At 43.2% G+C, this 18,880-nt stretch overlaps 1 protein-coding gene across 2 annotated transcripts; it reads right to left on the bottom strand.

Annotated features, from left to right (window-relative positions):
* Nucleotides 1–3,749: 3,749 nt before the first annotated feature.
* LOC109892445 (D-aminoacyl-tRNA deacylase 1-like) lies at nt 3,750–18,162 on the bottom strand. Of its 2 annotated transcripts, none has more exons than XM_020485103.2 (6): nt 18,012–18,162; nt 17,478–17,568; nt 16,939–17,174; nt 8,477–8,574; nt 5,581–5,748; nt 3,750–4,176 (listed from the first exon to the last, which is right to left on the bottom strand). In XM_020485103.2, the coding sequence occupies exons 1-5, from the start codon at nt 18,052–18,054 to the stop codon at nt 5,590–5,592; spliced, it is 627 nt and encodes a 208-aa protein (XP_020340692.1). In that variant the 5' UTR covers nt 18,055–18,162; the 3' UTR covers nt 3,750–4,176; nt 5,581–5,589. The 2 variants fall into 2 exon arrangements, with proteins under 2 accessions (XP_020340692.1, XP_020340612.1); XM_020485023.2 differs by having other exon boundaries at nt 5,549–5,748; nt 18,012–18,153.
* Between the last annotated feature and the right edge of the window lie 718 nt (nt 18,163–18,880).

Raw genomic sequence — 18,880 nt, 5'->3', positions numbered from 1 at the left:
ATGCTGTGTCCGACAAGAGAGAGAGAGCGAGAGAGAACGGTTTGATCAAATGTGCAAGCTGTTTGACGTAGAAATTGCCTAGAGACAGTGAGAGTATAACATTTTTTTTTTCCGAGGCTCAGTACACTGCCTATCACTACCCTCTTCTTGGAAAGGTTTTTTGCATGATGTTGGCATTAATACATGATAGCTGAATTACATACATTTACATTAATACACAGTTGAAGTTGGAAGTTTACATACACCTTACATTTAAACTCAGTTTTTCACAATTCCTGACATTTCATCCTAGTAAAAATTCAGTTAGGATCACCACTTTACTTCAAGAATGTGAAATGTCAGAATAGTAGAGAGAATAATTTATTTCATTTTTTTTTTATATATATATTTATATTATTTTACATTTATTTAACTTGGCAAGAGAGTTAAGAACAAATTCTTATTTTCAATGATGGTCTAGGAACAGTGTGTTAACTGCCTTGTTCAGGGGAAGAACGACAGATTATTACCTTGTCAGCTCAGGGATTTGATCTTGCAACCTTTCGGTTACTAGTCCAACGCTCTAACCACTAAGCTACCTGCCGCCCCATCACATTCCCAGTGGGTCCCATCACATTCCCAGTGGGTCAGAAGTTTACATACACTCAATTAGTATTTGGTAGCATTGCCTTTAAATTGTTTAACTTAGGTCAAACGTTTTGGGTAGCATTCCACAAGCTTCCCATAATAAGTTGGGTGAATTTTGGCCCATTCCTCCTGACAGAGCTCGTGTAACTGAGTCAGGTTTGTAGGCTTCCTTGCTCACACACTTTTTCAGTTCTGCCCACAAATTTTCTATAGGATTGAGGTCAGGGCTTTGTGATGGCCACTCCAATACTTTGACTTTGTTGTCCTTAAGCCATTTTTCCACAACTTTGGAAGTATACATTTGGAAGACCCATTTGCGACCAAGCATTAACTTCCTGACTGATGTCTTGAGATGCTGCTTCAATATATCCACATCATTTCCCTCCCACATGATGCCCTCTATTTTGTGAAGTGCACCAGTCCCTCCTGCAGCAAAGCACCCCCACAACATGAGGCTGCCACCGTCGTGCTTCACGGTTGGGATGGTGTTCTACGGCTTGCAAGCCTCCCCATTTCTCCTCCAAATATAATGATGGTCATTATAGCCAAACAGTTCTATTTTTGTTTCATCAGACCAGAGGACATTTCTCCAAAAAGTACAATCTTTGTCCCCATGTGCACTTGCAAGCCGTAGTCTGGCTTTTTTATGGCGGTTTTGGAGCGATGGCTTCTTCCTTGCTGAGTTGCCTTTCAGGCTGTCGATATAGGACTCGTTTTACTGTGGATATAGATGCTTTTGTACCTGTTTCCTCCAGCATATTCACAAGGTCCTTTGCTGTTGTTCTGGGATTGATTTGCACTTTTTGCACCAAAGTATGTTCATCTCTAGGAGACAGAACTCATCTCCTTCCTGAGCGGTATGACAGCTGATTTCTTTTGATTTTCCCATGATGTCAATGAAAGAGGCACTGAGTTTGAAGGTAGTCCTTGAAATACATCCACAGGTACACCTCCAATTGACTCAAATTATGTCAATTAGCCTATCAGAAGCTTCTAAAGCCATGACATATTTTTTGAATTTTCCAAGCTGTTTAAAGGCACAGTCAACTTAGTGCATGAAAACCTCTGACCCACTGGAATTGTGATACAGTGAATTCCAAGTTAAATAATCTGTCTGTCAACAGATTGTTGGAAAAATTACTTGTGTCATGCAGAAAGTAGATGTCCTAACTGACTTGCCAAAACTATAGTTTGTTAATGTGGAGTGGTGGAAAAACGAGTTTTATTGACTCCAACCTAAGTGTATGTAAACTACCGACTTCAACTGTATCTTCAGAAGTTGTTTGTGCCCAGGCCACTTTATAGAATATTTTATTAGGCTATAGGCTATTATGCATACGTTACATAATAGATCAATGAATGCATTGCTCATTAATTTCACATTAATTTATATCTATGTCATCAAATAAGATGGACTGTGATTACTTTACAGTGGTAAATATAACTATCCCGACGTTATTTACTATCATTAGACATGCATGCTTTGAATAAACAGGCCTAGCCCAGTGAAAGGCTTCACATAATGTAAAGGATATGAAATGAGGCCATTTTTCCTCCAAACAAATTATATTTGGCTATTCATGTAATTTATGGGAAAAAATATGCTTGTAGGATATTTATAATTTTAGGATAATAACTCCATTCTGACAGTCACTCTTGATTGTGAGTTTTGATTGTTTGAGTTTTCTTATAAATAGCACTGGAAAGTTTCCAGCAAGAGTGGAAAAAGTGGTTAGGGCTCTTAGCAACTAGGTTTCATTGTGCCTCCTTTAACCCTTTGAGTCAAGGAACAAGAGAGAGAGAGAACCAGAAACAAGAGAGAATCAGAGAATGAAAGAGATGAAAAAGTAAAAAGAGGTGGCAAATGGTGGTGTGAGAGAGATTAAAGGGACAAAAGTAGCATAATAATGCACCAAACAAGATAGTGCTTTATGTCTCAGAAGGTTTGTCCTCTCACACAAGTATCTTATAAGCTAACTGACCACAGAAGGAAGTATGGCATTGTACTGTCATGAGAAAATACATGAGAAATAAGAGCTAGACACCACACACAACCAAATTGTCGGTTGCGGCCCAGATGTGGTTTTATGCATAAAACCATCCCTGAAATGAACGATTGCCTAATAACCTGTAGAGAGGAATCCTGCACTCAACCCGGGCATGGAGTTATTTAGTATACTAAATAGGATGAATTCCCAAAGTCTCAGAGGTGCACAAAAGAAAAGAAAGAGGGGGAGGAGGAGGGGGGAAGTGGGGGGGGGGGGGCAACAAATTAAATCCAGTTAAATTGTTTTTCCATAGCCAGTGGGGTTTGGCAAGAGACTGGCTCACACATGAGAGGCAAGATAAAGCCCCCGAAAGAAACAGACAATCCCAAACGCTGTAGCAGTCTCAGATGTAGCAGAATGCCTGGAATTTAACCCACTTTCCCATGGCCAACTGAACTGACACCGCACCCAGACAGCTCCAAAGGCCTGGAAGATGATACACACACGGAAGTGCACACTTGTAGTACAGTACTGAGATCCACAATGAAACACTATCAAAGACAGAACAACTCACACACAAACTGTAGAATCCCCCCCTCCACCATCAATGAGTCATTGCCAGTAGGGACCCCGATACACACGTGGAACCACACACAGTCTCAACTATGCACCATTAAAATCAAAATGGCTTTCATCACTTCTGCTGTACTGTCTTGGTTGGTATCTACATCCATAATCCAGCAGTCACTTTCCCTGTTGTGATGAAACATAGGTCGGGGCTGTCTACTGTCTGGAGCGTAGAGCCCCCTAAAAACCACAGTAGATCCAGACATATTTGGGTCATGTCTTGTCTTCTCCTCATATGATATCTCCAGAGCCTGACGTTGTTTCTCAGATTCCTCCCGTTCTGTTCTCAACCAGAAATAAACATGGAGAGAAATCTCATCCCAGCACAACGTCACGCTGCGAGGGCACAGCAGTTCCTGTAGACCAGGAATAGATGCTCTGTCAACTAAATACTGGAGTTTTGAAGGTATTTGTGTTCAATGTTAAGGTAAGTGTGTTCCTCCCTCAGACCATCCAAGAACAAGGATAGAGCATGTACACACTCACACACTGACAACAAACACAGGATAGGTCCACACACCATGTCTTCTTTTATAAAATGACAACATTTACTTTCAAATCCACTAAACAGCAGTATAGCATATCATGTTCACAACATTCATAAATATTAAATGTGTTGTCCTGATTAAGACAATAACTCCAAAAGTAAGTTGAGAGAATGTCCTGCATCTCCATCTTGTGATGCCACTAGCCCTCTCTGTCATAGGTGCCTTTGGGTTTTGGGTGTAAGGTCCCTTGTCTTTGAGTAGAGGAAGACAGTGGCAGAGAGGGTACAAGGCAGAGACAGCCAATGTTGTAGAGAAAGATGGAGAGGAAGAGGCCCATACGTTCTCCCAGGAGGACAGTCCAGAGTCACGTCTCACAGTCTCTGCAGATTAAGTCCATTTTGGCAGACTGGGCTCCTCCGGCTCCTCCCATCATTAATATGGTAAATCTATAAGATACAAGGCACATCGTTATCAGTATATTCATATATAGAATATCAATTAGCAGGTGCCATTATCCAGAGCAACTTGTATAGACTGTTAGTAGCATTAAGACGTAGTACCCTTAGACACAGTGGCACTGGACACAGTAGTATTGGACACAGTAGCATTAGTAGGAGTGGTGGCCGTTGTAAGAGCAGTAGTTGTAGTATTGAGAGCAGGAGTCTTGGAGTAACAGAACCACAAGAACATTTCATTTAAATAGAACATTGCAGGAAGGAAATGAGGGAAGATAGGATGAAGACTTGTCACAAACTGACTCTAATCATTCTGAGACACACACAGTGGTGCACACTGCTCATGTTTAAGTCATAGTAAGCAAACCTCAGGGAGACAAAGTTCCCCTTTAAAAAAATGAAGCGACGGAACTGAGGAAGCAAGAGAGAGGAGAGGAAGAGATGAGGAGGAGAGTGAGCATTTCTCTACGTTCAAGTTCAAGTCTGAGCTTGCTTATCACACAGAGAACTGCTGCCTTTGCGTTCCCCCCCGAAAGTGAAAAAATGAAAACAATTCTCAATCTCTCCCTTCCCCCTCCCTCGTCTTTCGCTCTCTGTCAGACAAAGTGGCCTTATGCAACCATCTCGGGGAGGCCTTGCTGATGTCTTGCGGCATATTTACCCAGCCTGCCCCCCTCTCTCCAGCTTCCTTCTCTCTTTTTGTCTCGTAAAGTGAGGGGAGTACAGTGTGTGTTGTGTCTCTAAATGACATATATTGTATGTACTGTGTGTGTATAATGTATGTGCATGGTTATGAAAGAGAGGACACGTCACCCAGTAGTGACGTCGTGTGGTGGTGTGTTCGCTCCGAAGCCACACCAACTCCACCACGGGTCACTGCGTATTTGACCCCAACACGGGGTAAGGCGTAGTCGCGAACACACCACAACACAGCGAGCAAGCAGGGGCGGGCTGACTGACTAACGCAGTGACTCCACTTCTCTGTTTTTAGTAAACAAACGCTAGGGATGAATAAGAGCAGAGCCCTCTAATCCGGAGATCTGAACACTTGTATAAGAAACAGCCTCCTCCTGGATTTCACTACAATGTCAACAATAACATGGAGCGACCAAGGACCATTTGCAGTACAACATACACCAATGTGGATTGAAGTGGTTCTATTTCATCCATGTACTGTATGTGTGCAATAAACACAGAGATGAAATCCAGAAGCTGTGGTAAAGGGCCAGTGCCGTCAAGCATTTCGTAGCAGAAGCATACAGCACTAGATACCACTACTTTGACTCGACATCAACCCTCAAACAGAGGACAACTTTATGGGTTATTTATTTGTACATTTGTAGTATAAGTAATGCAGCACTACCAGCACAGCAGGTTGGGTGACTCCAGGCTCACCGTGCTGCCCTAGGTCTCCCTCTCTGACGACACGTCTCCGTCTGCTCCACTGCTGGCGTTAGGGTCCTGGGCTCTGGGGCGCGGGGCAGCCCTCTCCCTGCCCGACTCAGAGGGTCCTTTAGAGCGCTGCTTCTCTTTCCTCTGTTGCTGTTTCTCCTGTTTAGCGAGCTGAGGGGGGAAACAAGGCCAGTGGAAAAGGGTTAAAAAGAGAAGGACAAAACTTGGATTGATCTAATGCAATTAGTAGGGACCTGAGTTGTTCGTGGTCACGTGACCTGTTTTTACTGGTCAAGTCGCGTGCCCAAGAGAAACCCAGGGACCTAGCTATGTATAACTGTACCAAATATTTGGCGACAGTAAAACAAGAGAAGAGAAGATGAAAAGAAAAGGGCAGAACAAGAAAGAGAAATAAACATCAGAGCTTTGTTTCACAGTGCTGCTATTTTCAGAAGCCATGACCATTTCGATGAAGCCTTAACTGTCCTGACAATATAAAGCGGTCACACTCAGAAAGAGCAGAGTCATCTTCCCATTCACTCACCATCTACGGTTAGCTGCGAGGCTTATCTATTGAACTCCTCCCTGAGGTAACTACTGTAGCAGCTATCTCTGTTCTGCTCAAAGAAGAGTAAACAACCACCCTACACTAAAAGGAACACAACTACCCCTGAAAAGGTTTGTAAACATACATGCTAAAACTTTCATGAGTGCCACAGGAAATATTTATGACTTAAATGTCATGCTAAAGCCACAACATCCCACAAACTCTTAATTATTTAAAGGGAATAAGACTTAAAAAAACACCATGTATCTAGTTACCCCTGTACAAACTACATCGGGGTTAGCTAGCTAGCAAGCAATATACCATCTTACCCAGGGTGTTGGGTGGCTTTGAAAACCCCCAATAAAAATGATTTCATTTTCAGTGATTAAGACCACTGTTTCATATTCAAAATTAATTTCACAGAACAATAGAAACAGGATAACATAATGGTATTGTTAGAAAGGCTCTGTTGTCCCTCTCCTAGGATCCGATAAAGCTTCTGATTCATAGAAAGGAAATGTCTGTCTGTGTGTGTGTGTGTGTGTGTGTGTGTGTGTGTTTAAGCTGCTCCCCCAGTTGACTGGTGATCCTCTCAGTCTTGGCATACTCCCCTCTAACTGCACGACAACATCCCAAATATCCAAAACAGACTAGATTAAAATTCTGAGGACTGCCGCTTACATCCATTGGACCGAGCAGTCAGCCAAGTTTACACACACAAAGACCACGCATGCAAACACAGAAGTGACTGGAATCACATTCAGGAAGTCTTCAACAATTGACAAATAACTAAAACACTACAATTTCAAATGACTCACTGTACCTCCGCACATTGACTTGATACCGGTACTCCCTGTATATAGCCTCGATAGTTATTTTATCATGTTACTTTTATTATTTTTTTACTTGAATTTATTTGGTAAATATTTCTTAACTCTTCTTGAACTGCACTGTTGGTTAAAGGGCTTGTAAGTAAGCATTTCACGGTAAGGTCTACACTTGTTGTATTTGGAGCATGTGACAAATAAAGTTTGATTTGATTTGAATAAAATACAATGTGAAGCGGACGGTTTAGGAGAAGCAGGGAGGGATGTCCCTACTCCCTCATGGCTGCTGCTGTTTGGAGTGGACCTGACTGCTTTCTGCTAAGTTTGGATCATAGCGCGCTGTTTTCAAGTAGATGTGGTGGCGTAAACACATTCACCAAGGCTTTTGCTCCTTCAAATCCCTCTGTGTTATAATACATTATGGTTTCTTGGATCAGGATTAAGTCTAGTCCTGAACGCATGTTCAATGGAGAATTTAGATTGAGCATGCTTTATAGTCCAGGACAGAGCTTAATCTAGGACCAGGAAACTGCCCTAAGAGAAGACATCCATTATTAATATAACATTGTGGGTGAACTTGTCACTACTTAGGCTACACATCAGAACTCATAAATCATTATTCCACATCCAAATATATTTCTTAGCCAGCATGTCCTGAGTCTCCCCTGCAGAGGCCGTCGTCATGGTAACAGAGTGCACAGTGACTCAGGAGTCAACCGATCCCTGTGGGGAGAGCGGGGGCACCCATGCGGTGGTGGTGGTGCCCCCCCCACCCCACCTCGCCCTGGCCTGCCAATCATATGTTATGTCGCCCCCACACACACACACACACACACTTCTGGACACTTCTGGTCAATCAGTGGTCTTTCAGCTAGGCCAGAGGGGTGCTGGGACAGATTCATGGGATAATCAGTACACATCTACAGTATCAGGATTGGTTTTTGTATCAGGGACTGGGGCGGCAGGGTAGCCTAGTGGTTAGAGCGTTGGACTAGCAAACCCCTGAGCTGACAAGGTACAAATCTGTCGTTCTGCCCCTGAACAGGCAGTTAACCCACTGTTCCTAGGCCGTCATTGAAAATAAGAATTTGTTCTTAACTGACTTGTCTAGTTAAATAAAGGTAAAATAAAAAATAAAAAAAGATCTATGGTTCACCTCCTTGAAGCCAGAAAACTGACCAACTAAATGTCTGACAGCGATCTCAGGGACCAGTAAGCCACATCTCAGGGAGCGGTGCCGGTCCATGGACCAGAGGTTGACTAACACTGCACTAAGAAAAACAATAGTGCAGCTTTGCATGTTGATCATGGTCCGTTCTCCATCTGTTACTACAAGAAGTTAGGCCTGCAGCACCACCTGCTGGAGGATAGCAGGATAGATAGAGTGCTGAGAGAACGTCTGAACAATTTAGAACAAATATAGTCTAGCAATACATAGCCTAATAAAGGGAGACTCCGCAATATGACACCATCATACACCATGGGCCAACTTCCTTCTTGCAGAAATCAACAGCATCAACTGTACCTGTTTGGGGTCCATGGGAGCAGAAGGAGACACCAGTTCGATGGTGACTGGTCCGTCATTCTGGATATGAACCTGCATGTAGGCCCCAAACTGCCCGTCTAAAAACACAAGACAAAAGGAAAATGTAAAGGTTAACCTTAATACATCTAAATGAGTCTAAAACAGTTCAAAGAACTAGGATCCCTTCCTCTATAGGCCAATATAAATGACAACACTCAACGTTTCCATCCAGTAACAGCCACTGCAGTTTGCTTATTGTGCATATTAATCTATATCAATGATTTATAAGCAGGTGACATCTCAGTACAACAGGGACACGAGGGTAGCGGGTGTTAAGACACAATAAGACAGGAAGATTATACTTAAATGTTCCCCTTTGGTCCAGGTATGTTTCGATTTATTACATCATCTGCCCATGAAACCGGTGGCTGGGTGGTGTGTTCTAAAAAGAGCAGAATCATCTCGTTTCTCCCACTCAGGCGATTGGGCCTTGGCAGTAAGAAGACTAATTAGAGAGCTTGCGTCCCACTACAAGCAGGGACACAGAGTTCCTCCACTACACCTTCTCCCCGGTGGCTTGAACCAATTCACCACCAAACACCATCACCAACTACGACCTGATAAAAGAAAACTAGCCCAATGTGGAACCGCCCTTGCACTGTGATCCATATAATTACATGTTTTATTTATTTATTTTACCTTTGTTTAACTAGGCAAGTCAGTTAAGAACAAATTCGTATTTTCAATGACGGCCTAGGAACAGTGGGTTAACTGCCTGTTCAGGGGCAGAAAGAGCGATTTTTTTACCTTGTCAGCTCAGGGATTCGATCTTGCAACCTTTCGGTTACTAGTCCAACGCTCTAACCACTAGGCTACCTGCCCCTCCCGAAAATGTTATATAACAATGTTAATTTCTATGCTGTGACCAACGACCATATAATTCACCACCAAATATGGCCTGACAAACCCACCCCCTATGTAGATGTGGAAACACCATAATCTTTGCACTGTAAAGTCAATGGAGAATAAGAGCACCTCCTCTCAGCTGCCCACTGCACTGAGGCTAGGAAACACTGTCACCACCGATAAATCTACGATAAGTGAGAATTTCAATAAGATTGTTTCTACGTCTGGCCATGCTTTCCAACTGGCTACCCCTACCCCGGCCAACAGCTCTGCACCCCACACAGCAACTTGCCCAAGCCTCCCCCACTTTCCCTTCACCCAAATCCAGATAGCTGATGTTCTGAAAGAGCTGCAAAATCCAGACCTCTACAAATCAAGTGGGCTAGAGAATCTGGACCCTCTATTTCCAAAATGATCCGCCGCAATTGTTGCAACCCCTATTTTTCGCCTGTTAAACCTCTCTTTCGTATCGTCTGAGATCCCTAAAGATTGGAAAGCTGCCGCGGTCATCCCCCTCTTCAAAGGGGGAGACCCAAACTGTTACAGACCTATATCTATCCTGCCCTGCTTTTCCAGAGTCTTCGAAAGCCAAGTTATCAAACAGATCACCGACCATTTCGAATCCCACCATACCTTCTCCGCTATGCAATCTGGTTTCCGAGCTGGTTATGGGTGCACCTCAGCCACTCTCAAGGTCCTAAACGAAATCATAACTGCCATCGATAAAAATACTGTGCAGCCGTCTTCATCGACCTGGCCAAGGCTTTCCGACTCTCAAATGACTGCCTCGCCTAGTTCATCAAATACATCTCAGATAGAGTTCATTGTGTCAAATCGGCCTGTTGCCCGGACCTCTGGCAGTCTCTATGGGGGTGCCACAGGGTTCAATTCACGGGTGGACTCTTTTCTCTGTATACATCAATGATGTCGCTCTTGCTGGTTGTGATTCTGATCCACCTCCACGCAGACGACACCATTCTGTATACTTCTGGCCCTTCTTTGGACACTTAAACCTCCAGACGAGCTTCAATGCCATACAACACTCCTTCCACGCCTCCAACTGCTCTTAAAAGTAAGTAAAACTAAATGCATGCTCTTCAACCGATCGCTGCCCGCACCCGCCCGCCCGTCTAGCATCACTACTCTGGACTAGAGGTTGACCGATTAATCGGAATGGCCGATTAATTAGGGCCGATTTCAAGTTTTCATAACAATTGGAAATCGGTACTTTTTTATACCTTTATTTAACTAGGGAAGTCAGTTAAGAACACATTCTTATTTTCAATGACGGCCTAGGAACGGTGGGTTAACTGCCCTGTTCAGGGGCAGAACGCCATATTTTTACCTTGTCAGCTCGGGGATTCAATCTTGCAACCTTACAGTTAACTAGTCCAACGCTCTAACCACCTGCCTCTCATTGCACTCCACGAGGAGCCTGCCTGCCTGTTATGCGAACGCAGTAAGAAGCCAAGGTAAGTTGCTAGCTAGCATTAAACTTATCTTGTAAAAAACAATCAATCAATCAATCATAATCACTAGATAAACTAGTAATATCATCAACCATGTGTAGTTTATCTAGCGTGTCCTGCGTTGCATATAATCGATGCGGTGCGCATTCGCGAAAAAGGACTGACGTTGCTCAAATGTGTACCTAACCATAAACATCAATGCCTTTCTTAAAATCAATAGACAAATATATATTTTTCAACCTGCATATTTAGTTCATATTGCCTGCTAAAATGAATTTCTTTTAACTAGGTAAATTGTGTCACTTCTCTTGCAACAGAGACAAGGTATATGCAGCAGTTTGGGCCACATGGCTCGTTGCGAACTGTGTGAAGACTATTTCTTCCTAACAAAGACAGCCAACTTTGCCAAACAGATTTAACAAAAGCGCATTTGCGAAAAAAGCACATTCGTTGCACCTAACCATAAACACAAATGCCTCTCTTAAAATCAATACACAGAAATATATATTTTTAAACCTGCATATTTATCTTATTTAGCAATAAGAAATCCAGGTTAGCAGGCAATATTAACCAGATTAAATTGTGTCACTTCTATTGCGTTCATTGCACGCAGAGTTAGGTTATATGCAACAGCTTGGGCTGCCTGGCTCGTTGCGAACTAATTTGCCAGATTATGTAATTATGACATAACATTGAAGGTTGTACAATGTAACAGCAATATTTACATTTAGGGATGCCACCCGTTAGATAAAATACGGAACGGTTCCGTATTTCACTGAAATAATAAACGTTTTGTTTTTGAAATGATAGTTTCCGGATTCTACCTTATTGAATGAACAAAGGCTCGTATCTGTGTTATTATGTTATAATTAAGTCTATGATTTGATATTTGATAGAGCAGTCTGACTGAGCGGTGGTAGGCAGCAGGCTCGTAAGCATTCATTCGAACAGCACTTTCATGTGTTTTGACAGCAGCTCTTCGCTGTGATTCAAGCTTTGAGCTGTTTATGACTTCAAGCCTATCAACTCCCGAGATTAGGCTGGTGTAACCGATGTGAAATGGCTAGTTAGTTAGCGGGGTGCGCGCTAATAGCGTTTCAAACGTCACTCGCTCTGAGACTTGGAGTAGTTGTTCCCCTTGCTCTGCAAGGGCCTCGGATTTTGTGGAGCGATGGGTAACGATGCATTGAGGGTGGCTGTTGTCGATGTGTTCCTGGTTCGAGCCCAGGTAGGGGTGAGGAGAGGGACGGAAGCTATACTGTTACACTGTTAATACTAAAGTGCCTATAAGAACATCCAATAGTCAAAGGTATATGAAATACACATTGTATAGAGAAATAGTCCTATAAATACTATATTAACTACAACCTAAAACCTCTTACCTTGGAATATTGAAGTTTTGTGTTAAAAGGAACCACCAGCTTTCATATGTTCTCATGTTCTGAGCAAGGAACTTAAACGTTAGCTTTTTTACATTATTATTATTATTATTAGTATATATTTTTTAAATCGGCCGATTAATCGGTATCGGCTTTTTTTGGTCCTCCAATAACCGGTATCATATTCGGTCGACCTCTACTCTGGACGGTTCTAACTCAGAATATGTGGACAACTACAAATACCTAGGTGTCTGGTTAGACTGTAAACTCTCCATCCCGACTCACATCAAGCATCTCCAATCCAAAATTCAATCTAGAATCAGCTTCCTATTTCGCAACAAAGCATAATTCAGTCATGCTGCCAAACATACCCTCGTAAAACGGACTATCCTACCGATCCTTGACTTCGGCGATGTCATTTACATTACATTTCTCAGCTCGCTGGTCACCATAGCAACACCCACCCGTAGCACGCGCTCCAACAGATATACACTGCTCAAAAAAATAAAGGGAACACTTAAACAACACAATGTAACTCCAAGTCAATCACACTTCTGTGAAATCAAACTGTCCACTTAGGAAGCAACACTGATTGACAATACATGTAACATGCTGTTGTGCAAATGGAATAGACAACAGGTGGAAATTATAGGCAATTAGCAAGACACCCCCAATAAAGGAGTGGTTCTGCAGGTGATAATCACAGACCACTTCTCAGTTCCTATGCTTCCTGGCTGATGTATTGGTTACTTTTGAATGCTGGCGGTGCTTTCACTCTAGTGGTAGCATGAGACGGAGTCTACAACCCACACAAGTGGCTCAGGTAGTGCAGCTCATCCAGGATGGCACATCAATGCGAGCTGTGGCAAGAAGGTTTGCTGTGTCTGTCAGCGTAGTGTCCAGAGCATGGAGTCGCTACCAGGAGACAGGCCAGTACATCAGGAGACATGGAGGAGGCTGTAGGAGGGCAACAACCCAGCAGCAGGACCGCTACCTCCGCCTTTGTGCAAGGAGTAGCAGGAGGAGCACTGCCAGAGCCCTGCAAAATGACCTCCAGCAGGCCACAAATGTGCATGTGTCTGCTCAAACGGTCAGAAACAGACTCCATGAGGGTGGTATGAGGGCCCGACGTCCACAGGTCGGGGTTCTGCTTACAGCCCAACACCGTGCAGGACGTTTGGCATTTGCCAGAGAACACCAAGATTGGCAAATTCGCCCCTGGCGCCCTGTGCTCTTCACAGATGAAAGCAGGTTCACACTGAGCATATGTGACAGACGTGACAGTCTGGAGATGCCGTGGAGAACGTTCTGCTGCCTGCAACATCCTCCAGCATGACCGGTTTGGCGTTGGGTCAGTCATGGTGTGGGGTAGCATTTCTTTGGGGGGCCGCACAGCCCTCCATGTGCTCGCCAGAGGTAGCCTGACTGCCATTAGGTACCGAGATGAGATCCTCAGACCCCTTGTGAGACCATATGCCGGTGCGGTTGGCCCTGGGTTCCTCCTTATGCAAGACAATGCTAGACATCATGTGGCTGGAGTGTGTCAGCAGTTCCTGCAAGAGGAAGGCATTGATGCTATGGACTGGCCCGCCCGTTCCCCAGACCTGAATCCAATTGAGCACATCTGGGACATCATGTCTCGCTCCATCCACCAATGCCACGTTGCACCACAGACTGTCCAGGAGTTGGCGGATGCTTTAGTCCAGGTCTGGGAGGACATCCCTCAGGAGACCATCTGCCACCTCATCAGGAACATGCCCAGGCATTGTAGGGAGGTCATACAGGCACATGGAAGCCACACACACTAGTTGGATCAGCCTGTAGTGTGGTTTTCCACTTTTATTTTGAGTGTGACTCCAAATCCAGACCTCCATGGGTTGATACATTTGATTTCCATTGATAATTTGTGTGATTTTGTTGTCAGCACATTCAACTATGTAAAGAAAAAAGTATTTAATAAGAATATTTCATTCATTCAGATCTAGGATGTGTTATTTTAGTGTTCCCTTTATTTTTTTGAGCAGTGTATTTCACTGGTCATCCCCAAAGCCAACTCCTTCTTTGGCCGCCTTTCCTTCCAATTCTCTACTGCCAATGACTGGAACGAATTGCAAAAATCACTGAAGTTGGAGTCTTATATCTCCCTCACTAACTTTAAGCATCAGCTGTCAGAGCAGCTTACTGATCATTGCACCTGTACACAGCCCATCTGTAAATAGCCCACCCAACTACCTCATCCCCATATTGTTATTCATTTTTATGCTCATTTGCACCCCAGTAACTCTACTTGCACATTCATCTTCTGCACATCTATCACTCCAGTGTTTAATTGCTAAATTGTAATTATTTCATCACAACGGCCTATTTATTACCTTACCTCCCTAATCTTACTACATTTGCACACACTGTATATAGATTTTTATATTGTGTTATTGACTGTATGTTTGTTTATCCCATGTGTAACGCTGTGTGGTTTGTGTCACACTGCATTCCCTTATCTTGGCCAGATCGCAGTTGTAAATGAGAACTTCTTCTCAACTGGCCTACCTGGTTAAATAAAGGTGAAATAAAAAAATAAAAACTATGAACTATGACCTTATAGACCCAATTCACCACCAAACATGGCCTGAAAAAAAACACCCCCTATCTAGATGTGTGGAACAACCATAACATTTGCACTGTGAACTATGACCTTATAGACCAACGTATGTTTCCTCTGTTTCAACAGGAAAGCAGGCGATTCAACTGATTCCGAGCCTTTCAGGTCAGGAGTCAAGTCTTGAGTGGCCTCAAGGATAAAGGCTACTGCATGTGACCCTGTAGTCTAGGCTGTTTCACTTAGGAGTGCATTGGCTTATCAACCCTAACCCTGGTCAAGCCTTAAGCTTTTGTCTCAATTCCCCAGGCTATGAACAGCAACCCTTCTATTCACTATTGTTCTCCAGGTGTTTGTGATATTCACCTTAGGCTATCAATTACACTGAACAAAAATAAAATGTTAAATGTTGGTCCCATGTTTCATGAGCTGAAATAAAAATATCCCAGAGATTTTCCATACGCACAAAAAGCGTATTTCTCTCAGATTTTGTGCAGAAATGTCTTTTTATCCCTGTTAGTGAGCATTTCTCCTTCGCAAATATAATCCACCCACCTGACACGTGTGGATAATCAAGAAGCTGGTTAAACAGCATGATCATTACACAGGTGCACCTTGTGCTGAAGACAATAAAAGGCCACACAACACAATGCCACAGATGTCCCAAGTTTTGAGGGAGCGTGCAATTGGCATGTTCACTGCAGGAATGTCCACCAGAGTTGTTACCAGATAATTTAATGTTAATTTCTCTACCATAAGCTGCCTCCAACGTCATTCTACAGAATTTGGCAGTCCATCCAACCGGCGTCACAACCGCATACCACCTCCACATCTGGCTTCTTCACCTGCGGGGTCATCTGAGGGGGGTGGTGTCTGTAATAATGCCCCTTTGTGGGGAAAAACTAATTCTGATTGGCTGGGCCTGTCTCCTAAGTGGGTGGGCCTATGCCCTCCCAGGCCCACCCATGGTGGCACCCCTTCTCAGTCAGGTGAAAACCATAGATTAGGGCCTAATGAATTTACTTTAATTGACTTATTTCCTTATATGAACTGTAACTCAGTAAAATCTTTGAAATTGTTGCATGTTGCGTTTATATTTTTGTTCAGTTTAGCTTCACCTCTTCGCTTGAACAAATTACCTTTTGCAATCAGTACCAAGCAAAACATTGGCCCAATGCTATTAAATATTAATACCACACACAAGAATGCCGATCCTTTTACATATCTATTAAATATCCAAGGTATCAAAATTATCTCTTCATTTAGGCTTTTCCTATCTAGAGTGTCTTATGAGAGTCCATTTCTCTCCGCCCACAAACTGCCTACACAGCAAAGTGTCCTTGACACTTTTGGGTCACTGGATGTGAAATTCTGTACAATAGCAGTCTATTTTAAAAACTCCATATATGGCTCCTTTTGCAGTGTTTCTCTCACCCAGCCCAGGCCAGCAGATAGATATAGTGATATTGTAATATACACTGAGTATAACAAACATTAGGAACACCCCCTCCCCTTACCCTCAGAACAGCCTCAATTTGTCGGGGTATGGATTCTAGAAGGTGTCGAAAGCGTTTCACATGGATGCTGGCCAATGTTGACTCCAATGCAAAAAGGGGAAAGGGGAAATCTCAAGAAAGGTGAGTGAAGTTCAAACTCATGCTTCTCTGGCTGGACGGATATTTTGTCTGCGCGGCAGTCTGATGGGAGCTGTACGCAGCTTAGAGGGAACACTGACACCTGATCAGCTGTACAACTCAATGCATTCAACTGAAATGTGTCTTCCGCATTTAACCCATCCCCTCATAACCAGAGAGGTGCAGGGGGCTGCCTTAACCGACATCATCGGCACCCGGGGAGCAGTTGTTGTTAACTGCCTTGCTCAAGGGCAGAACGGCAGATTTGTACACCTTGCCTGTCGGTTACTGTACCAACGCTCTAACCGCTAGGCTACCCACCTTTGATCCTCTCAGGTTTGTTTAGTAGCTCGTAATATAGTTATAGCAGCTGATATAGGCCTAGTGTGTATTTAGCAGACTGTATGCCTGCAGTGTCAGTCAATGATGTTCACCCATAGCAATATCGTTTTCTATTTAGTCCTGTGTGTTCACCCACCTTTGATCATCTCCGGCTTGTAGGTGCTCCTCAGGTGTTCCAGGATGTTATTATAGAAGGGCTGGGACAGCTCTGCAGGCATGGCAGCATGGAAGTCTGGCTTGTTACCCTTTAGTATGCACTGCAGAGTGAACTGACTGACACACAGGACTTCATATTCCCTGTCCATGACGCTTTTGCTCCACGCCCGGCCGTTCTCATCGTCAAACAGACGCAGGTTGAGGATCTTACGAACCCTGAGAAGCAAAGAAAGTAATGTTGGGGCGTAGAATTGATTGAAATATATAATTCATTTATTAGAATCTTTATGTGTTGGGGTCACAGAGGAGATGGCTATAGGAGTGAGTAAGTATTTTGTGCAGATGTTCCAAACTTATTGGGCTAAATACAAAAGAATAGCTCTATGTGAATGCTATGGTTGTCTTACAAATTCCTATTACAGATATGAACCTGACCCTTATGCCCTGCCTATGTAGGAGAAGGGCTACAGTACCGTAGTGCAAAGATAATGTTTTGTGACTGAATGAACCCACACTCACATGTAGTCCACATCCTTCTGTGTGTCCTCCATGGATATACCCAGCAACACACACAGTCCTCTGCCTATTGAGCTGATGGGCACCTCTCCCACTGTGTTGTCAAATCAATAAAATAATTGTCCTTTTCATTATTCAGTGTGAGACACATCCTCCTCAACAAGTGTGGTTAATCTAGCACACACTGGCAGTCTTGCAAGTAGTAGTAGGCTGCAAATGTATGGAGTACATTGTACATTATTTTCATTAGGAATGTGAAAGTAAAAGTTGTCAAAAATATAAATAGTAAAGTACAGATACTGCCTAAAACGACTTAAGTAGTACTTTAAAGTGTTTTTACTTAAGTTACTTCACACCACTGAAAAAGTGTTTGGTAAATACGTTTGATTGGATAGCCGTGCGGCTACCAAACTACCGTAGCTAACGTTAGCAATCCTCTGTGCTGCCTGCAAAATGCCTACCGGTGAAGAACTGTCATTCTTTGACACTATGAGCGATATAGAAATAAAATAATAACAAGTAGACCGCGTTACTCACCTGACACGCTCGCTGTTGTCACTCTTTGAATGATTGCCTTCATTGTTTTGATTAGCTCGCTCGCTAGAATGAATCAGATTGAAGTGGTGCACAGACGTAAACGTCATAGTTCCCATGAAACCTTGCTGCGTTGTCAGAGGCATCTAGCGGCAGCAGTTGGGAGTACAGTAGATAACTTTATCAGACATAACCATATCAGACAGCATGAAAATGCTTAAAATACCTTCTGTACTGATTCCTGGGGTTAAATTGGTGTTTTGCACATCTGTCCCAAAAACTTACGGTACTGTCATTATGAGCATTTTCAAAGGGAAGGGAGCACTGTCACTACCTCGCTCTCCACACCAGGGTGCATGAATTGTGGAGCAAAATGAAGAGGAAATTCAGGAACTCCTGGAGGGCAGTGTAATACCCACTTCAGACAGAAAATGTGGTATATTACCTATAAAAAATATATATAAGGCAATGTTGACCCCCTTTCAAACAGCGCCTTATTTACTATCTTCTTGCAGACAGTATACTGTACCCCTTTGATACATATCAGTGGGTAACTGGCACATTGGAAGGGTAAGGTGTTGTTAAACCATTGGGCCTGTTTGTGTTAATGAATTTACCTGAAAAAAAGCAGAGCACCATTCACACAGACCCGATACCTGTATTTTGGTTACAGGGTCTATGAAAATGCAGGAATCATGACTAGGTCTTCAGGTGGCTTTTAATTTACAGTGTTGATTTATTACCCCTTTCAGATATACAAAGAAAGCTGGTACAAAAAAGCATGTATGGGAAATTAGTGTGATTTTGATATGTGTATGAAAGGGATATACAGTCAGAACCAAATATTTTGGCAGAAATTAAGACTGTATAAA

The sequence above is a fragment of the Oncorhynchus kisutch genome, linkage group LG1, assembly GCF_002021735.2.
Source record: "Oncorhynchus kisutch isolate 150728-3 linkage group LG1, Okis_V2, whole genome shotgun sequence".
Classification (NCBI taxonomy): Eukaryota; Metazoa; Chordata; class Actinopteri; order Salmoniformes; family Salmonidae; genus Oncorhynchus; species Oncorhynchus kisutch.
Note: the sequence above shows the minus strand (reverse complement) of the source record. Positions and strands in the feature narration are given on the sequence as shown.

Bases quoted from the DNA above. Each gene is read 5' to 3' on its own strand.
- LOC109892445 (XM_020485103.2), bottom strand. From the start codon at position 18,054: ATGAAGGCAATCATTCAAAGAGTGACAACAGCGAGCGTGTCAG. The intron at 8,575-16,938 runs GTGGGTGAACAC...TTGTGTTTTTAG, and splicing joins CAAGCCGGAGATGATCAAAG to ACGGGCAGTTTGGGGCCTAC. The intron at 5,749-8,476 runs GTACAGTTGATG...TTCCCCCCTCAG, and splicing joins CTCCCATGGACCCCAAACAG to CTCGCTAAACAGGAGAAACA.